This window comes from Crocuta crocuta, unplaced genomic scaffold (assembly GCF_008692635.1).
Source record: "Crocuta crocuta isolate KB4526 unplaced genomic scaffold, BGI_CrCroc_1.0 scaffold528, whole genome shotgun sequence".
NCBI classification, from domain to species: domain Eukaryota; kingdom Metazoa; phylum Chordata; class Mammalia; order Carnivora; family Hyaenidae; genus Crocuta; species Crocuta crocuta.
Window position 1 is genome coordinate 2416575 of NW_027530010.1, and position 18711 is coordinate 2435285.

The 18711-nt window shown below is 61.0% G+C and overlaps 1 protein-coding gene across 8 annotated transcripts in view; it reads right to left on the reverse strand.

The window, feature by feature from the left end:
- The window catches only part of ARHGEF11 (Rho guanine nucleotide exchange factor 11), a 90323-nt gene that overhangs the window by 7287 nt on the left and 64325 nt on the right, over nucleotides 1–18711 (reverse strand). For 5 of the 8 annotated variants that reach the window (XM_077764213.1, XM_077764211.1, XM_077764206.1 and 2 more), the window contains 19 exons: nucleotides 18366–18440; nucleotides 18074–18175; nucleotides 17142–17240; nucleotides 16142–16184; nucleotides 14880–14976; nucleotides 14639–14761; nucleotides 12749–12772; nucleotides 11596–11740; nucleotides 11202–11301; nucleotides 10440–10469; nucleotides 7383–7509; nucleotides 3104–3283; nucleotides 2978–3025; nucleotides 2651–2838; nucleotides 2267–2413; nucleotides 1924–2003; nucleotides 1692–1817; nucleotides 1048–1165; nucleotides 210–388 (listed from right to left, as the gene is read on the reverse strand). In XM_077764213.1, coding sequence (XP_077620339.1) covers nucleotides 210–388; nucleotides 1048–1165; nucleotides 1692–1817; nucleotides 1924–2003; nucleotides 2267–2413; nucleotides 2651–2838; nucleotides 2978–3025; nucleotides 3104–3283; nucleotides 7383–7509; nucleotides 10440–10469; nucleotides 11202–11301; nucleotides 11596–11740; nucleotides 12749–12772; nucleotides 14639–14761; nucleotides 14880–14976; nucleotides 16142–16184; nucleotides 17142–17240; nucleotides 18074–18175; nucleotides 18366–18440 — 2031 coding nt within the window. The remainder of the gene's footprint in view (nucleotides 1–209; nucleotides 389–1047; nucleotides 1166–1691; nucleotides 1818–1923; nucleotides 2004–2266; nucleotides 2414–2650; nucleotides 2839–2977; nucleotides 3026–3103; nucleotides 3284–7382; nucleotides 7510–10439; nucleotides 10470–11201; nucleotides 11302–11595; nucleotides 11741–12748; nucleotides 12773–14638; nucleotides 14762–14879; nucleotides 14977–16141; nucleotides 16185–17141; nucleotides 17241–18073; nucleotides 18176–18365; nucleotides 18441–18711) is intronic. The other 3 variants (XM_077764208.1, XM_077764210.1, XM_077764209.1) reach the window with 3 other exon arrangements.

The window sequence follows — 18711 nt, forward strand, 5'->3', positions numbered from 1 at the left end:
GCCCCCTTTCAATTCCCCCCCCAGCAACCTTCACCTGGACCCCAGCTCCCAGCCCCTGCTGGGCTAGGCGGATTCCAGCGCCCGTCCCCACTGTCTGGGCCGTCTGCCGGGTGTGCGGGGGCCCCGCCGCCTGCCCCATGTCCCCCAGGCCCTGGCTAGCTCCACTCCCAGGTGTGCCCCCAGCGTGTGCGGTGGCCCCCGCCTCCCACCTTGAACTCCGCCGCCAGGGGGTTGCTGGCCCTCTCCAGGGAGGTGGTGTCCAGGCGTTTCTGGTAACCCTCCAAGCGGTGCCGGTTCTCCGTCTGCTTCACGGCCTCGTTCACGTACTTGAGAATCTCCCGGCACTGGTCCCGGGCCCGGCACAGCTTCTCGTGCTCGGAGGTGCCGCCTACCGATTGGGGCACAGACCATGCTGAGGGGCTCCTGCCCGACGGGCGTGTCAGAGCCCAGCACCCCCAGCCACTGGTGGCCGTGAGCCGGCAGTGTGGGCACAGGTGTGCCGCCCTCGCCTAACTCCAGGGCCTCAGATGTAAGGGGCGCTGCCACCGAGAGTCCTGGGCTTCAGAGCACTGCCCTGGAGACATGGTCAGCTCTTGGGAACCGCTGCCTGGACCAGAGCCAGCTCGGTGGATGTAGGGGAGGGTCCTCACACCACACCCTGACTCCAACGCCCCAAACTCAAGGGCAGTGAGGGAAGCTTGGAGCCCCAGGGAGCGCCCCTGGGGCCAGCCCCTCAGCACGGCCCCCATACCTCTAGGGCCAGTACACATGGCTGCACTTGCATGTGCTGCACGCAGGCGTCCATCCCCAGGCTGGGGGCGAGCCTCACACGCCCTCCCCCTGCTCAGCACCTTGGTCTCCCCAAAGCACACTCATAATCGTGCGAGACCGACCGGAACAAATGACTCCTGAAGGTCACAGAGCAGGCCAGTGCTAGAGCCAGGTCTGAGAGTGGCCCCGGCCCGCCCCTGCCCTCTGTGTGCCTGGGGACGCTCTCCCCCTGCCCTCCCCCTGCCCTCCGTGCGCCTGGGGACGTTCTCCCCCTACCCTCCGTATGCCTGAGGACACTCTCCAGCAGCAGCGGGTACTTGGTGAGGCGCTGCATCTCTGAGATGATGAGGTCTCGGAGTTGCAGCCGCCGGCACTGAGGGTGGCTCTCGGCCTCCTGGACGGAAGGGGGCACAGCGGAGAAAGAGAACCACCTGCACTTAAGAGCTGCCTTATGAGCTCAGGACCCAGATGGGTGTGAAAATGCCAAGTGGGTCCTGGTCCCAGAGGGTGACTCAGAAAGGTTTAGGGAGAGACCGACTGGTGGGGGGCAAGGGAGGGATATGGTCAAATAAGCTCCAAGAGCAAGTGCTACACCCACTTTACAGACAAGGAAACAGACCTCCCACGTGCATACAGGAACTAAGAGGCGAACACGGCCTTCTGACAGCTACGCCAGGTCTGTCTTGAGAGAGGGCACGTGCCAGTGTTTCTGAGGCGGCAGCGTGGGACGAGGGGGGTGTGGAGGGGTGTGGAGGTGTCTGGGCTGCCCTCCCAGTGGAGAGGAGAGGCCGGCATGCCTGGCCCTGGGCACCAGGAAAGCAGCCCAGCAGCCCCCTGGTGGCCCTGGTCAGCCCCGCTGAGCTACTAGCGCACCAACTTCTGGTTAGGGCAGCCGGGGGTGGGGGAGGGGGGAGGCGCACCTGCATGAAGAGCTGGAACCGGCTCTCCTTGCGCTGCTTGGCCTTGATGAGCCCCAGGGCTATGGACTGGTAGGAGCAGAACTGGGCAGCCACTTGCTGGAGCTCCTCCCGCGCGGGGCCGTCAAACTGCAGCACGAGGGACACAGCCCAGACCTCACACCTCTGCCCTCCCCCGCCCTCCCCCGCCGCTCTGGTGGCCACGGGAAAGGGGACCCGGCTCCTCCAAGCGTACCCGAGCCAGCATGAGGTCACCAATGTCTTTGACGATGGGGCCCTCCTCCCGGAGCTTCCTCATGGCCTCACACCAGGAATCTGGGGCACGGAGAGAAGAATCAGAGAGGCCTGTGGTAGAGCTGCACCGCCGGGCCCGGCGTGAGCTGGAGACAAGAGCGCCGCGGGGAGGGGCCCCCTGGAAGGCTGGCTGCAGGGCACGTACGGAGCCGTCTGCCAGAGAGCTGGCGAGGGCCGTCTGCTCAGGGAGGCCCTGGCACGAGGCAGAACAGGGAGAGACACCCAAGGCCGGCCGGAGAAGGGATGTGTGTGGGGGACAGCGGGCAGGGAGGATGGCCCCTCACTGTGGATCTCTATGAGCTCAGGCAGGTTGGGGAAGAGCCGGGCCAGCTCCTCCCGGGGCATCAGGTTCTCCTTCTTCATCCGCTGGTAGAAGATCAGGTCCAGGACCCGGAGCGTGCGCAGGTGGGAGGCTTCTGTCACAAACAGCTCTGAGCAGGGTGGTCACAGGACGAGAGGGACACAAAAGCACAGGGGGTCAGCAAGTATCCAGTTAATGACCGTCACCCCAAACCATTTCCGAGGAAGCCGAGTGCTGGCGTCAGATCGCAGGGCGACATCTCCCCGCCAGGGCCGTGCGGGACCGGCAGCATGGGCTGGTCCTGTCCTCGGGGAGCCACCTGGCTTACGACCGCCCTCCGCCCCGAGTGAGAGTGGCACGTGCTCACCGTTGATGACCTCCTGCCGGTCGATCTCCCTCTGGCTCAGCCCGGCCACCACGTCCTTGCCCACTGTGTGCTGCCAGTTCTGGGCGTCGGGCTCCGGCTCCAGGTCAGACAGCTGGCCCAGGTCGTCCTCTAGGAGGTGGGGGAGGAGGGCGTCTGCACCGAACCCCAGGCTGGGGGACTCAATGCTCCTGGGGAAGAGAAGGAAGGACTCATGCTCACGCCTGCCCCCGTCGCACCTGCCCCGGCCCACGCGAGAGCGGCGGCTGCAGACAGGCCCACCTGGCCAGCCACTAAGGGCCGGCAGTGCGGCCGAGGCACCCCACTCACCTGCGGCCCATCTTGGGGGTGAAGGGGGGGGTGGGGTTCTCCAGGGACCTGTGGAGAGACATCAGCCCTCAGCCCCCGCTGTGCCTGCCCCGAGAGGCCCCAGCTGACTACTAGAGCCCCGCCCACCTGGTGGAGAGGCTGGAGGCGGAGGATGAGGCTGACTGGTGGAGGCGGGCGGCCTCCGCGGCCGCATCCATGTCCACGTCGCTGCGGGAGCGGGGCACGTTCTCGGCCTTCCGAGACCGCTTCATCTCTTCCCGGCCCTTCAGGCTCTCCGAGCGGCCCAGGCGAATCTCTGAGCGTGAACTGGGGAAGCAGGGCAAGCAACCGTGGGGGCCTGCGTCCCGGACAAGCTCCTACCCACTGCCAGGACTCCGGGCGCCCCCCGCCCCTCCCCAGGCCGGCTCCGTGGACATGGGCTCTCATCGTCCCTGGGGACCCACCAGGAAAGGGAGAGCAGGGACCAAGAGAATCAGACCTGCGTGCATGCCACAGACCCCACCCCTCCAGGAAAGCTGTGGCTGCCACGGGCCCTTATCAGGGACCATGGGGTCCTCGCTCCTGTCCTGGGCCATCTGGTGGCCGGTCCATCTTGTCCTCGACTCCAGAGCAGCTCAGCGCCCACTGAGGGCCCTGCTTGAGGCAGAACTCTCCTTCCATAGGATCTTCTACCAGGATGTACAGGCACGCCCTTCACACCCGTCCTGGGCTCCCTGCAGTCCTATCAGAGGCTCCGTCCGCGGGCGGCTCCTGCCCCTCCAGCGGCAGTATGGGTTCTGCTCTATCTCATGGCATCCTTCCTAAGCTCCACGCCCCTCCTGGGGGCAGGCGGGGGTGGGGGGGGCATCTACTGACCGGCAGGGACCTGCCCCCTCACCTGCCAAGTGTGGCTGAAAGACCTACAGACAAGACTCAGCACCTCAAGTCCCAGAGACTCCTTGGCGGGAGGAGACGCTGACGGCCGGGTGTTGCTCTTTCCCGCATCCTGTGGCACGTGAGTGGGGAGACGGCTGGCGTCTCTGACCCCTGGCTGCCCCAGGATGGTGCCTCCCTCCTCGGCCCTGCTGGCTTGGTTCTTGCTGACCTGCTCACTGATCTGCGTCCTGCCCCCAGCCTCCAGGGCCAGGGACGGCCTGCAGGGTGTGGGCAGCTAAGAGCACAGCAGGCGGCTGCAGCAAAGGGGCCCAGCACCCTGGTCTCCATTTATCATGGGTCTCTCGGCTGCCAAGGACCCCAACGGAGCTGCCGTGGGGTCCTGAGTGACAGAAGCCACCCTGCAGCCGACCCCCTCAGCCCACTCCCGGGGGCTGCTGGAACACCTCCAGCCAAGCCCGCTGAGCCGGCACTTTTGCCAGTAACCTTCCACCTGAGCACCGGACAAGCCCCACAAGCAACAAGTGGGGCGATGTACCTCTGGTCCCCGATCCCTAGAATGCCACCTTCTAGACCTGGGGGCTCTTACATCTGCCGACCCCTGACCCGCCTTTTCCGCTAAGACTGCCAATGAGCTTACAGCTGGCAAAGCCTAACGCTCCTGCTGACGGGGGACTAGGGGTCTTAGGGTCTCAGCCTGTTCACCTGGCAGCTTCAAGGGCACAAGGTTACAAATGGTCTCCACTTTTTTTCTCACGACGCTGGTGTCAGGTCTCTGTATGTCTGATGCATCCGTAACATCGGCTACACATCCTGTTACTTATACACTTAATTCACTCCATGATTAGAGCTGGGCCTCTCGGCTCGCGACAGAGCTAACCTTCACCTTCCCTTACAGCTTCGTGTGTTCTCGCCATGGCGGAGCCCCCACGCACGCTGAGCTTGCAGAGGTTACACAAGCAGGAGCGACTGTGCACGTGAGCAGGAACTGGTAGCTGAGGACTGTCTCACAGGTAAAATGGGTGGCCCCCCTCGGCTGCCACCTGGCCTGTGCTTGCTCACTGGATGCACATACGTGGTACTTCCGTACACGCAGGGCCCCATCTACTATAGAGCCAGGGTGACCTAGGGAACGTGCACGGAGCTTTCCGACCACAGGGGGTTTTAACTAAGTGTTGGCTGCAGAATTTCAGACACGACGTGGCTGCTGTCACGCCTCAGTCCAGAAGGAGTCCAGGAGCATGCTTCAAGGCCGGAGAAGGGCTCTCATTAGAACGTGGCCAAAGACAGAGAATATACGAGATGCCACGGCTGCAAATCCCCTTTTCTTCTCGAAAGTGGTTTGAACCAGCAGAGTCAATCTCCAGNGGCTGCTGGAACGCCTCCAGCCAAGCCTGCTGAGCCAGCACTTTTGCCAGTAACCTTCCACCTGAGCACCGGACAAGCCCCACAAGCGACAAGTGGGGCAATGTACCTCTGGTCCCCGATCCCTAGAATGCCACCTTCTAGACCTGGGGGCTCTTACATCTGCTGACCCCTGACCCGCCTTTTCCGCTAAGACTGCCAGTGAGCTTACAGCTGGCAAAGCCTAACGCTCCTGCTGACGGGGGACTAGGGGTCTTAGGGTCTCAGCCTGTTCACCTGGCAGCTTCAAGGGCACAAGGTTACAAATGGTCTCCACTTTTTTTCTCACGACGCTGGTGTCAGGTCTCTGTATGTCTGATGCATCCGTAACATCGGCTACACATCCTGTTACTTATACACTTAATTCACTCCATGATTAGAGCTGGGCCTCTCGGCTCGCGACAGAGTTAACCTTCACCTTCCCTTACAGCTTCGTGTGTTCTCGCCATGGCGGAGCCCCCACGCACGCTGAGCTTGCAGAGGTTACACAAGCAGGAGCGACTGTGCACGTGAGCAGGAACTGGTAGCTGAGGACTGTCTCACAGGTAAAATGGGTGGCCCCCCTCGGCTGCCACCTGGCCTGTGCTTGCTCACTGGATGCACATACGTGGTACTTCCGTACACGCAGGGCCCCATCTACTATAGCGCCAGGGTGACCTAGGGAACGTGCACAGAGCTTTCTGACCACAGGGGGTTTTAACTAAGTGTTGGCTGCAGAATTTCAGACACGACGTGGCTGCTGTCACGCCTCAGTCCAGAAGGAGTCCAGGAGCACGCTTCAAGGCCGGAGAAGGGCTCTCATTAGAACGTGGCCAAAGACAGAGAATATACGAGATGCCACGGCTGCAAATCCCCTTTTCTTCTCGAAAGTGGTTTGAACNCAAGCAACAAGTGGGGCGATGTACCTCTGGTCCCCGATCCCTAGAATGCCACCTTCTAGACCTGGGGGCTCTTACATCTGCCGACCCCTGACCCGCCTTTTCCGCTAAGACTGCCAATGAGCTTACAGCTGGCAAAGCCTAACGCTCCTGCTGACGGGGGACTAGGGGTCTTAGGGTCTCAGCCTGTTCACCTGGCAGCTTCAAGGGCACAAGGTTACAAATGGTCTCCACTTTTTTTCTCACGACGCTGGTGTCAGGTCTCTGTATGTCTGATGCATCCGTAACATCGGCTACACATCCTGTTACTTATACACTTAATTCACTCCATGATTAGAGCTGGGCCTCTCGGCTCGCGACAGAGCTAACCTTCACCTTCCCTTACAGCTTCGTGTGTTCTCGCCATGGCGGAGCCCCCACGCATGCTGAGCTTGCAGAGGTTACACAAGCAGGAGCGACTGTGCACGTGAGCAGGAACTGGTAGCTGAGGACTGTCTCACAGGTAAAATGGGTGGCCCCCCTCGGCTGCCACCTGGCCTGTGCTTGCTCACTGGATGCACATACGTGGTACTTCCGTACACGCAGGGCCCCATCTACTATAGAGCCAGGGTGACCTAGGGAACGTGCACGGAGCTTTCCGACCACAGGGGGTTTTAACTAAGTGTTGGCTGCAGAATTTCAGACACGACGTGGCTGCTGTCACGCCTCAGTCCAGAAGGAGTCCAGGAGCACGCTTCAAGGCCGGAGAAGGGCTCTCATTAGAACGTGGCCAAAGACAGAGAATATACGAGATGCCACGGCTGCAAATCCCCTTTTCTTCTCGAAAGTGGTTTGAACCAGCAGAGTCAATCTCCAGCACTTTCTCACAGGCCCTGCCCCACCCTGTCTCCCCAGGACCTCCCCTCACCACCCCCGCCCCCGTCCTCTCTAGCCCCAGCATCTAGGGTGTCCGGACTAGCTGCTGTGTAACGTCCTCTAGCTGCTCAGAAGTTGGGGGGTGAATCCAAAGGAGACGTTAAAGACGTGCAGTCCCGGGCTGGGAGGTCGGGGCCCTGCTGTGTCCCCCACTGGCTGGACTGCCGACACACGGCACGTCTTTTTCTGAAGACACTGTGGAGCAGCTGCGAGTTCTGCGGTGGGGATCGTACTGGCTAGCGGAGTGGGGGACGTCCCTGGAATTAGCCCTGCTGCACACCCTGCCCAAGATCCCCTCCGTGGGGGGCCGGCGAGCCCCATGGGGCCCCTGCTACCTGTCACTCTCCAGCAGGTCCTCAGGAAAGCTGCCCGTGGAGAGCCGCTGCGTCCCAGGCTCTGGGGCGTCATATGGCTGGTTGTTCTCAAAGTGCTGAATGATGTTCCTCACGTTGCCGGGTTTGACTGGAAGCAGAAAGACAATGAAGGGTGCTCTGCTTGCTGCTCAGGACCCTCGCTCCCCTCGGCCCAGAAGCAGAGCAGTGAGCAAGCACAGATGACAGCAGCACGGGGCTGGGGACCGGGAGATGCGGGGCCGGTCCTCGAGACCAGTTCCTGGTCCTCTCCCGATAACCTGGAGAGTGACGGGGTGGTCACTCTCTCCCACGTGCAAAACGAGGCAGTTTGGAGGTGCGTTTCCTGTGGATATTGCCTTCGGCCCTCACATTCGTTGTTACAGTGACTCTCAGGCTTAACGTATGACGAGATTTTTTTCCAAGAGCCAAATACAGAATAAAACACCGGCCAGTAGCACCCAAAAACCTTCTCTCTGCAGTTTGGCCATGCTGCCAGGTTACAGTAATCATTCCCCAAGTTTATACTACTTTTAGAGCTCATTATTTCTGTTCTTTTCTTCCTGTTCTTTCCGTCCCTGCCCCTGGTCGCTGCCATCATTAATGCATCAGACCCTTTATTATCAGTGAGCAGGGGTGGTCTGAGGGTAGACAGGAAAGGGGTCACTCTCTGGCATTCAAATTCCAGCCCCTCTTCAAAGCTAAGACAAAAGAGGGCTGTTCCTGTTCAAAGAAACAGAGAGAGCAGGTACGAAAGTCACAAGGCTCATGGGATACCCGCAGAAGACTCCTCCTCAGAGATGCAGTGACATCAGCCAGGAGCTGGGCTACAGAGGCCCATCTGCCTGAGACCAACAGGAAGGGCAAGGGGGGACCGGGGAGCAGGCGAGGCCCTGATCCTACCCACATGGACCAGAGTTCCCTCCCCCCATGCAAACCCACAAATCCCCCTAGGTCTCTAAACTTGGCTTTCACAGGGAAAGTTCCCAGGCCAGAGGAAACCACATCCAGCTGGTCCCTCCAAACTCGGTATCATTTAGGCAGGTAGCTGGGGTTGGAGCTCTCCGGGGACGCGTCAGAGGCAGCCGCGTCAGGAGTCGGGGCTGGTAGCATCAGGCCCGGCCTGGAGTCTAGGGCTTGAGCCGCCTGCTGCAGGGTCACGGCTCAGGGGCCTGGGAACACCCTGCAGCAGGCGGCCACCGGGATGAGCCCGCTGCTCCCTCCCCCGTGTGCCTGTTCTCGGGTATAGCTGCATCCTGTGGTGAGAAACAGGAGAGCGGCCATCACTGGGTAGAGTCAGGGAAAGGGGATAGAAAAAAGGCAGAAAGGGACACAATTTTTTTAAATGAGCACGTTTCAGCTGGTGTTCTCTGTTCTGCTTCCTCTGTTCTCTGCATAACAATGACACAGAAGGGAATGTAAATTCCTATTATTAACTACCAGATATGGTAGCTGTTAAGCAGGGGCGAGAGCTGATGACCCTAATTGGTCTTCTACCACCACTGGGGGTGGTTTGGCCTTCAGATATGGACACAGACTTTGCTGACGCCCTGGGGACTTGAGAGCCAAGGCCACACTAAATCACTAGATTACAATGGAAAGATCTAACTCAGAGATGGTGGATGCCAGGCCCCTTACGCTGTCCTTGGGATCCTGGCCCTCAAAGCTGCTGTCTCCTCCTGCCTCCCCTAGGCGGGGTGGACAGGAGGAAGTGTGTGTTAAGATCTAAGGGCCTGGGCTTCAAGGCCATTCTTTTATTTTTCCATTGTTTTAGATGCCTGCTTTCCTCAAAAACATTTTTTTTTTTTTAAAGTAGCATAATGAGGGGCGCCTGGGTGGCTCAGTCGGTTGGGGGTCTGACTTTGGCTCAGGTCAGGATCTCACAGTCTGTGGGTTTGAGCCCTGCGCTGGGCTCTATGGTGACAGTTCGGAGCCTGGAGACTGCTTTGGATTCTGTGTCTCCCTGTCTCTCTGCCCCTCTGCTCATACTCGCTCTCTCTCAAAAATAAGTAAAAAACAATTCAGTGAACTAGCAATCGTCTAGGAATTTAGTAACGTTGAAATACTTTTGAAAATCATTATTCTTGGGGCGCCTGGGTGGTTCAGTTAGGTTAGGCATCCGACTTTGGCTCAGGTCATGATCTCATGGTTCGTGGGTTCGAACCCTGTGTTGGGCTCTGTGCTGACAGCTCAGAGCCCGGAACCTGCTTCAGATTTTGTATCTCCCTCTCTCTCTGACCCTCCCCTGCTCACGCTGTCTCTCTCTCTCTCAGAAATAAATAAAACATTAAAATATATATATATATATATCATTCTTAATTGTCACTTCACATAAAATGAATTGTAGCTGCCGAACAATTTCCTACTTCGTTGCACTGCTCTCTGCAGATTCAGTGGAGCCTTGACCACATTAATCACGTGGCTGTGCTCACGGGGGCCTCACTGATGAGACCTGAGCTCGTCCAACTGCAGGTTGTCAGCCTCCCTGGGTTAACGTGTATGACACGTGTTTTTGGCGTGCAGATCCCGGACGGCCCAGGCCCTCCAACATGCAGCAGGGGTGACGCTGTGCCGACCACGTTAAGTCAGGAGCGGTGCATGCACCGCGCTCAAGGGCTTAAGCAGAGCAGGGGACAGATGGTGAAAGGCCCCCAAGAAGGACTGTTAGAGACCCACTGTTTACGAGAGAAACCCCGTGTAACTGTCAAAAATGAGGATTTTTGTTATTTCAGTCGAGACAAAAACCTGAGCAGCTCGTGCAGGACATCTTAATGTGTGAAGGCTCGTGTACCCGGGGGCCCGGACCTTCGGAGCCCGTTCCCTGGGATGTGAGAAAGGGACAGAGTGGGCCAAGGGCCGGGCGGCTGACCTCTGTGACACGGCCTGGAGCAGCCCCTGAGGAGGCCGAGGGAGCAGGAGGGAGGCACACGGAAGACAGAGATGGAGTGAGGCGACGGGGGACGGGGAAAAGGACAGACAGACTTTAGAGATGGAAACTCAAAGCTAATGCAAAGAAAAACCCACAGAAAATGGTCCTTTTACCTTCCACAGGGGACAAGGGAATATGAAATGCTAAAAGAAAACAAACAAAAACAAAAGTAAACCATGAAAAGTCAAATAAACGTCTCAGCGGTCAAAACAAAACTTACATCAAGCTGGAAAATGAAAAATGAGTGGCAAAAATCAGGTCTGATCTAGGAGTCCCCCCTTCCACAGCCCCCAGGCAGCAATTTCAGAAGAGGCCACTGGCCCACCCACCCCACGGCCCTGCCTGGATTTCCCAAGACTAGTACCAGGGTCTGAAAATGCTGACCGGGAGGCCAGCAGCAAGCTCCAGACCAGCGACAGGCTTGACTGAGTGTCAGGTGAGTGACAGCATCCAGGGAGACGCTGGCGCGCCCCCCACCCCCCCCATTCTAGTTCTGCCTCACAGGAAGTCTGACTTCTCATCGGGCCCACAACTGCTCCCAGCATATGTCAGAGGCACAGACGAGGCCTACTGGTAAAGGTGATGGGGGCATTTACTGTCCACGGAGGGGCCCCACCAGGCAGGACACTCCTCCGCGTGGCTGGTCGGTGGCTACACTGGCTCTGAGCCCCTAGACTAAGGCCCGGGGACGGGCACAGCCTCGCTGGCCTCTGTACCTCGGGGAGCCTGCACACGGTGTGGCAAGGGGGCAGAGAGCAGCGCTGAGAGGGAGCTGGGGTCTCAGAGTGAGGGTGTGCAGCTGCCAGACACAGAAGGGTCTCCGCCAGCCGGCTGGTGGGTGATGGGGCTGCGGCCCCCGCCCCCCATGGACTCACTGCTCTGCGAAGAGCTCTTGGGCTTCCCGATGTACTTGAGGATAGGGTTTCGCCTCTTGTCCTCCAGGGCTTCCTTGTCTTTTTTGGAATTGCTGCTCTGCTGAGACAGGAGACACCGGCTTTGGAGAAGGTCCCCATCCCCAGATTTGGCCGCTCCTCACTGCCGCTGCCCCCCAGGCCCGCCCTAAATGGCCAGCTGGAAGGCAGACTGCTGCTTACTCCCGCACCAGCACATGTGTGTCTAGGCTGGGTTCAAGCTCATCCGTGGCCTCTCACGGACCCCCCCGCGCCCCCGTGCCACGGCAGCAGGGTCAAGCGAGTCTGAGTGGCTTTCCCAGGCTGGCCTCATGCAGAGAACCGCACCAGAGGACACTTGTCTAGGCAGCTCTGTCACCTTCTTGGTCTTTGGGAAGAAGGGCAGCCACTTGTCCTTGTCGGGGGCCACCTGGGCCTTCTCGGCCGCGCTGGAAGGCCGTGCCTCTCGAGGACGGAGCCCAGCGTGGCTCATGTAGGCGTTGAGGGCGAAGTCCATGGGTGCACTGTGAGCGAGGAGCAGAGCGGGCAGTCAGAGCCCAAGCTGTGCCGGCCAGAGGGCAGCAGGGCCGGAGCTGCTCCGACCAATCTCCAGACCACCGCCCGGGGGTGACGGTGGGACAGCTACGGGTCGGGTGCTGGGAAGGAGGCCTGGAATTCTCAGGGGGCCCAGGGGGACTCTGGGCTGGCAGCAGTCCTGGGAGAGGCCCAACTCTCTCCCCAGAGCAGGACGCTTCCTGAAGACAGGAGAGTAGTTGGCAGAAGGACGTGGCCGGTCCCTGCGATGTAAGCCCCTGGCAGGCCCAGGGGACCAATGCACGCCCATGGCCATCGTCCCCGGGCGTCCACATGTGCAGGGAAAAGGGGAGAGATGCCAGCCTGCCTCTGCCTTTACCACCCTCCCGCCCCTGGCACAGAAGAGAGGGACGGAACGGAGCTGCCACGAGCCCACGTGGAACTGTCCAGAGCCCGTGTCTGGAAGTGTCTCTGGCTTTGGACTCAGGAGGCGGACCACGCACTTTGTGGGTTCAGTGCAGCAAAGGCCTCAGTTATGGCTCACCCTCCCCACCCCAAGACCCCTCGCCTGCCTTCCCTCGGACTCAAGTGGGCGCATGCTCCCTTCAAGGCTGGTGGCTCCAGGGGCAGGTCCGCATACGGGCTGCCGAAACCCCAGAGCCTGCGTCGGAGAGGAGAGGCGCTGCTCCCCAGCTGCCCCCAGGGGCTGCAGACGCAGGCTGATCTGTCCCCATCACTTCGCGCAGTGGCTTACAAGATCAAAGCCAGAAGGAGACACAGCTAATTCGGGTGGCAGTGAGGCGGCCAGCTCCGGGCACATCGGGGTGAGGGCAGACCCTGCCCCAGGTGGTGGTCCCCGAGCAGCAGGGGTCTGGACCTCAAAACCCCGCTCTATAGCTACACAGACACCTGGGACCACGCCTGGATGCACTGTGACCTCGACGCTTGGGGTGCCCCCGGGACTGGCAGGATAACAAATGCACGGCGTGCTCACTCACCTCCTGTCCTCCTCGTACTTGGACCTGGAACAGAGAGAGAAGCGGTGACGTGCAGGCAAGGCACAGGCGTGTCGGCCGCACAGGCACGGAGGATGGGGGCCGTGGGGGCGGGGAGGCCAGGCCTCTACTCAGGGTCCCAGCTCTGGGCGGTGTGGGGCTCAGGAGGCGAGAGCGCTCACTCCTGTGGGGGCCTCAGTGCAGGGACAGAGAGGTCCTTCCCGCTAAAAAGGGACGCGGCCAACACAGCCTCTGACGTGATCCTGGGGGAGGGGCCGCCAGAGAAGCCCACTCACATGGCGGGCGGTGGCGGCACCCACCAGCTGACGGGCCACGCTGCGCCAGGCACTGTTCTAAGCGATTTACACGTTAACTGACTGAGTTCTCAAAATGCCCGCCGAGGTGTCAGAGCTCCATCAGCAAGGCCCGAGCGGGGTGCCCGCTCTAACAGGCCAGGGGGCTCTGTGCTGCTAGGGCCTCCGGACAAGCTCAGCCAGCTTTGCCCCCGTGCCTGGAGTGGCCGGGTCACTACTGCCCTCAGACCGCCAGGGAAACTGAGGCCCACAAAGCTCCAGGGCTTGGCTGAAGGCCAGGCAGGGCTCCAGGGAATATGCCCCCCCCCCATGTGACGTCGTGTGCGGTCCCGCCTCTCATCTGCTGCCAGAGGCACACCTGCGGCCCCGCCTCCAGGGCGCCACCTCGAACTGCCGCTACAGCCACCCCAAGCTCAGCCGCTGGCACCTCGTCCTTCCGGCTGCATGGATACAAGCTGTGGGGTCTTCCCCGGCCCACACTTGGTTTTAGGAAATGCCTGTGTGCTCTACTGTTGGGATACACGTGGGACTCTGACCTCATATCACGGCAAGCGGCGCCCCTGTCCCGGTCCAAGCCCCACCACGTGGGCCCCTGTGCGGCCAGGGAAAACCAGAGTCCACACACGGCCCTCAGGCTCTGCGGCTGCCCTCCTGTCACCTCTGTGACCTGGGCACCCGCCTTCTCAATCTGCTCCGGCCACGCTGCTCTCCGCTGTTCCCTGAATGTCAAGCCTGCGCCTCCCTGGCCCTGCCTCTGCCCCCAGCGGTCTTCAAGGATAAGCGCCCCGCCTTCTTCAGTTGTTCCAATGTTACGGCTCGCCAGGGCCACCCCGTTTAAAATGGCCACCCACTGGCTCTGGGGTGGTGACCCCTCCTCTGGCCTGCTCTACCCCTCGCTATTTCCAACACGTTACAGGCCTTACTCGTTTACTCAACATCGCGTTCTCTTCCCTTGCGACGTGAGCGCCACGGACGCTGTTCGCCACGCGTCCCGGGAACTGAGGGTGACCGCAGATGCTGCTGCACCAAACAGCAGCGTTAACAGAGGCCACAGACCATCTCTGTCCGCCTTCTGCCATTTGACAGCTGAGACCAAGGTCCTACAGCATTGAGTGGAGAAGCCCCTAAGCCTGAGGTGTCCCCACAAAGTCACGCAGGCGGCACTGGGAAGACGGGACAGGAGAGGCGCGGCCACCACGGTCGAACCCAAGTTCCTGACCAAGTCGGGCCAGTCTTCTGACACCTGACCGAACCGACGCGATCGACGCGATGAAATGATTCACCCTCCCATCCACGGGCGGCTCTGCCCCCTGCGGGCCCATGCGTGGCCCTCTTGGCAGGGTCCACGTGATGGTACAGGCAGGAGGCAGCACCGTCAGGAAGGGGGCTCGGAAGGGGAACAGAAAGCTCCGCGGGGAGCCCCATGAGTGCCCACGGCCCTCGCGTGAGCACGGCAGCAGGAGCCGGGCCCTCCCCACCTTCCGGGGAGAAGGAGCAGGCAGTAGTCGAGGCCGAAAGGCCAGGAAACAGGCTCACAGGACACTCGCGTTGTCCCGGGGGGCAGGGTGGGGGCACTCACAGGATGTCTCCCAGGGCAGCCAGCTGCTTCTCGGCCACTTGGCGTTCCCGGAGCGGGTCCCCATTCAGGTCCAGCAGGTCATTCTCACCGTACAGACTGCCCAGCCCCAGGGTGCGCTTCGTTCTACGCCAGAGGAGGAAGTGAGCGAACACGAATGCTCAGCAGGCACCCGGAAACAGCGAGGCAGACGCGCGCACAAGGGATGGTCGAGGACGTGGGGGGCCTGGGGGGGACCCACAACCTGTAGTCCTGGATCTGCTCCTGGATCTCGGGCATGGCTGCCTCCTGGGCTTCCCGGAGGGCGGTGCGGACGTCCTCGCCGGCGCGCAGACGCAAGTCTGGTGGGAACCCAGGGAAGAACAGGGTGTCGGGAGGTGGGGGCCACGCCTAAGGAGCCTCCGAGGCCCGGACCCAGCAAGTCACTCCTGAACTCAGGAGTCCGGGTCCCAAGGCAAGCGCAAAACATTTTCTGGATATTCTAGGCGGTTATGTGGACGGATAAAGCTCTGTCTGCCAGCAGGTGTGCTCAGGGCTGCCCTCCGACGCCACAGCGCAAACCTCCCATTCTTCGCGGTCACCAGGCCAGGGTGTGAGGCTGAGAAAGGCAAGCACCTCACACGAAGCCCCAAACACCCAGCAGAACCCGGATGGCGTCTGGCCTGCCCCTGCCGCAGCTTCTCGCAGGCGAGGGACCATCCACCCTGCGGCCTCTTGGTTGGGCCACGAAGCGCCCTTTCTGAAGGCAGCCTGGGACGCCTGCTCTAGAGAGCTGCCTGGGACCCGCTTCTCAGGCTGACACCCCTCATGCCGGCTCCCTCAGCTCTTCTATCACGACGGGGGAACGAGTTGGGGACAGAACACTCTCCTAGCCAGCGGGTCCTCAGCAGGCCAGCCACTGGCAGTATCGGTGAGGAATTTATGGAAACACAAATACTCCGGAGATCCCAACCCGAGGTTGGATGGAGTGAGGCCCTGGTTTCCAGATTTTCAAGAACTCCCCCAGGGATTCTGGTGATCAACCAGGCTTAGGGATCCCTCAGGTTCGACCGCCCTTTCTTTTTTTTTTTTTAATTTTTTTTTTTTTAATGTTTTATTTATTTCTAGGAGAGAGAGAGAGAGAGACAGCGTGAGCAGGAGAGGGTCAGAGAGGGAAGGAGTCACAGACTCCGAAACAGGCTCCAGGCTCTGAGCTGGCAGTCAGCACAGAGCCCGACGCGGGGCTCGAACCCACGAACCGCGAGATCATGACCCAAGTGAAAGTCGGATGCTTAACCGACTAAGCCACCCAGGCGCCCCTCGACCGCCCTTTCATACAGACGGCCCCACGGTGCCCAGAAAGGTCCAGGGGAAGGCCGGCAGAAACAGGCTCAAGGCTGATGGGGCAACCGCCCTGCCCTTTCCCTCCTAGAGGAGGGCTGCCCAGGGATGGGGGCAATGTGCCCTCTGTGCTCTGGAGCCTCCCACGGCCCAGGATGAGACTCACCGGCCAATGAGCCGACTTACCAATTTCAGCCTGCAACATCTCTGGGACCTTCACTCTCAGCGGCTAGAAGAGAGCAGAGTGGGGGCGGGGGCAGTAAGGCCCACAGCCCAGGGTACACGGGAGATGCTGCCCGGCGGCAGGGAGGACTGCAGCACCCCCTCTCCTTCTCTGACACACGGCCCACCATCCTCCCCTCTGCCCCTCGGAAGCCTGCGCTCGAGCATGAAGCTACAGGGCGAGCGGGGCCATCCTCTGGGGCACGTGCAGGCTTCCCACTTTGCCTCACGGACATCGGGTGTGTGGGATGCAGAAGGGCGAACTCGGCAGCAAGGGGGCAAGTTTACCAGGCCCTGTCTGCTCCCTCTGGTCAGCGAGTGTCCCAGGGAGCAGAGGGCAGGGGCCCTGAATACGCGGCCAGGCTGGTTCTGCAACCCCCGCGAGGCACGGCCGGCAGCGGCCACCCCCGTGCAGACCCACCAGAGGGACACTTCACTCCCCAGGCTCGTTACTCCTGCCCGCTTGTGTTCTGGGACTGGAATTTGGGATTAGTGTGGTTGCTCAGAGCGTGGCATCTGTGACACGCTGCCCCGTGCAGGCAGGGGCTGCCCTGTCCATGCACCCACCCTGGCCTCCTCCCGGGAAGCCCGCTCTGGGCTGAGCACGAGGACCCCGGCTCTGCACCTGGGCTCATGGATCCCGGCCACCTGGTGTCTCTGCAGGGAGAACCCCGCGGNCAGCCAGCACTGACACGGGGACAGGAACCAGGGTTTGGCACAAATTATCTCCAAACGTCTTGAGACTCAACGTGCACTACAGGTGGCCACTCACGGGGCAAAGGGGCCAGGAGAGGAGCTCAGGCCTGAGAGCAGGGCCGGGAGCGGGACCCAGGCGCTGTCAGCCCCAACTTCTCCTGAAGAAGCAGCCTCCATCCGGCCTGATGGTATGGCTTCACTCTGCCTCTGCTCCTGAGCGGCCCCCAGGAGAACAGTAAAATTGTAATCCAACCCATGACCGGCTTACCGCGTTCTTCTCCAGGAAAATACTCCAGATGTCTTTCCCCAAGCTTCGGGAATCCCTGGGGGTCGCCTGCTGATACACTTCGGCACACAAGTAAAACAGCTAGGAGGAGAGAGGAGGGGGCTGGAGCGCTGTTCTCAGTGGCCCCTCCGTGGAGCAGTGATTCCACCTCCAAGGGACAACGGGCAGGCGGTGCCTGGAGGCCTTTCTCTGGAAAGGTGTGGGGCACCTAGTAGGTGGAGCCTAGTGATGCAGCTGAGAACGGAAGACGCACAGGACGGCCCCCAACAAAAAATCCTACAGCTCAATGTCATCATGCTGAGGCTGGGAACCGTGGCTTGGGCCCCAGAAACCTCTGCTCAACCCCACACCCCCCGCATCTGCCCATTGGCTTCCAACACAGGCACCCTGAACACCGGCGTTTTGCCCAGGGCTGGTCTGTATCGTGTTCTCCGCGGGCTGCGTCCTACTTGTGTCTGTGACGTGCCGGAGGCTCCGACACACAGCACGGGGACCCACACGCTGCGCTCCCGGCCCTGAAGGCCAACAGCCGCTGTGCCTTGTGAGGAACATGATACCCGCCCCTCCAGTCCATCCCCTTCCTTCCGAGCAGCTGAGCAGCAGGAAAGAAGCGGCCGAGACAGCCGGCCCCGAGCCCTGTCCCAGGGCACCCCACTCCCTGTACACCCGTCATCACCTCTGTCCCCTCGCCCCTCGTTAAGCCTCCCACAGGAACGTCACATGTCTGCAAGGCCAGGGCCACTCTAGACCGTCTCCGAGTGGACGGAGAAGGCTGGCGGCTCTCCTGGCCTCTGTCCCTGCGCCTCCTGACGCCCTGACGCGCTTGGTGGTGCAGTCTTCCTGACTGACCTGCACCTTCGTCCCTGTCTGTCTCTGTCCTCGAGCGGCCTGCTGGCGCACCAGAAGGGACTTACCAGGGGGCTGGGGTCCGCCTGAGAGAAGATGTACCGCAGGAACACGCCCAAGTGGGCTGGCCGGGCCTTCAGCTTCTCGAGGTCCTGGAATATGATGTCGCTCTGGAAGGCAGATGCAGGCAGGGCTGTGGAGCGCAGGGCGGGGGACAGCAGCGCGGCCTGCAGCTCCGCCCCCACGGCCCCCGCCCCTGGCGCCCACCCTGTGCCCCTCACGGCCAGCGTGGGTCTAACAGCTTCTAGTCAACAGCAGCAGTGTGACGATGACGAAAGCGGAGAATCAGGGAACCGTTACCTCGTTGTTGAAATAACCCGCGTCACAGTCTTCCTCTGGGCCTATGATTAAAGGCTTTGGGCTCTGGTCTGTGCCCTGCAGAGAGAGTCCAGGCGCAGGGGGGTCAGGGGCCTAGGGGCCCGCACCATAGCTGTGTGGTGGGGTGCTGGCATCCCCCTTCCTCCCCTCATCTCAGAGGACAGACCTCCGTTTTCAGCGACCGGAGTCGATGACTCTAGCCAGGGAGGCACAGGGATGTGCATGCAGAGACAGGAAGTGAGAAAAGGCGCTCTTCCTGTTTGCGAAAGACCCCAGGACATAGCGCCAGCTCCTGGGGCCGTGGCCTGGGGCTCTGTGGTCCCTTCAG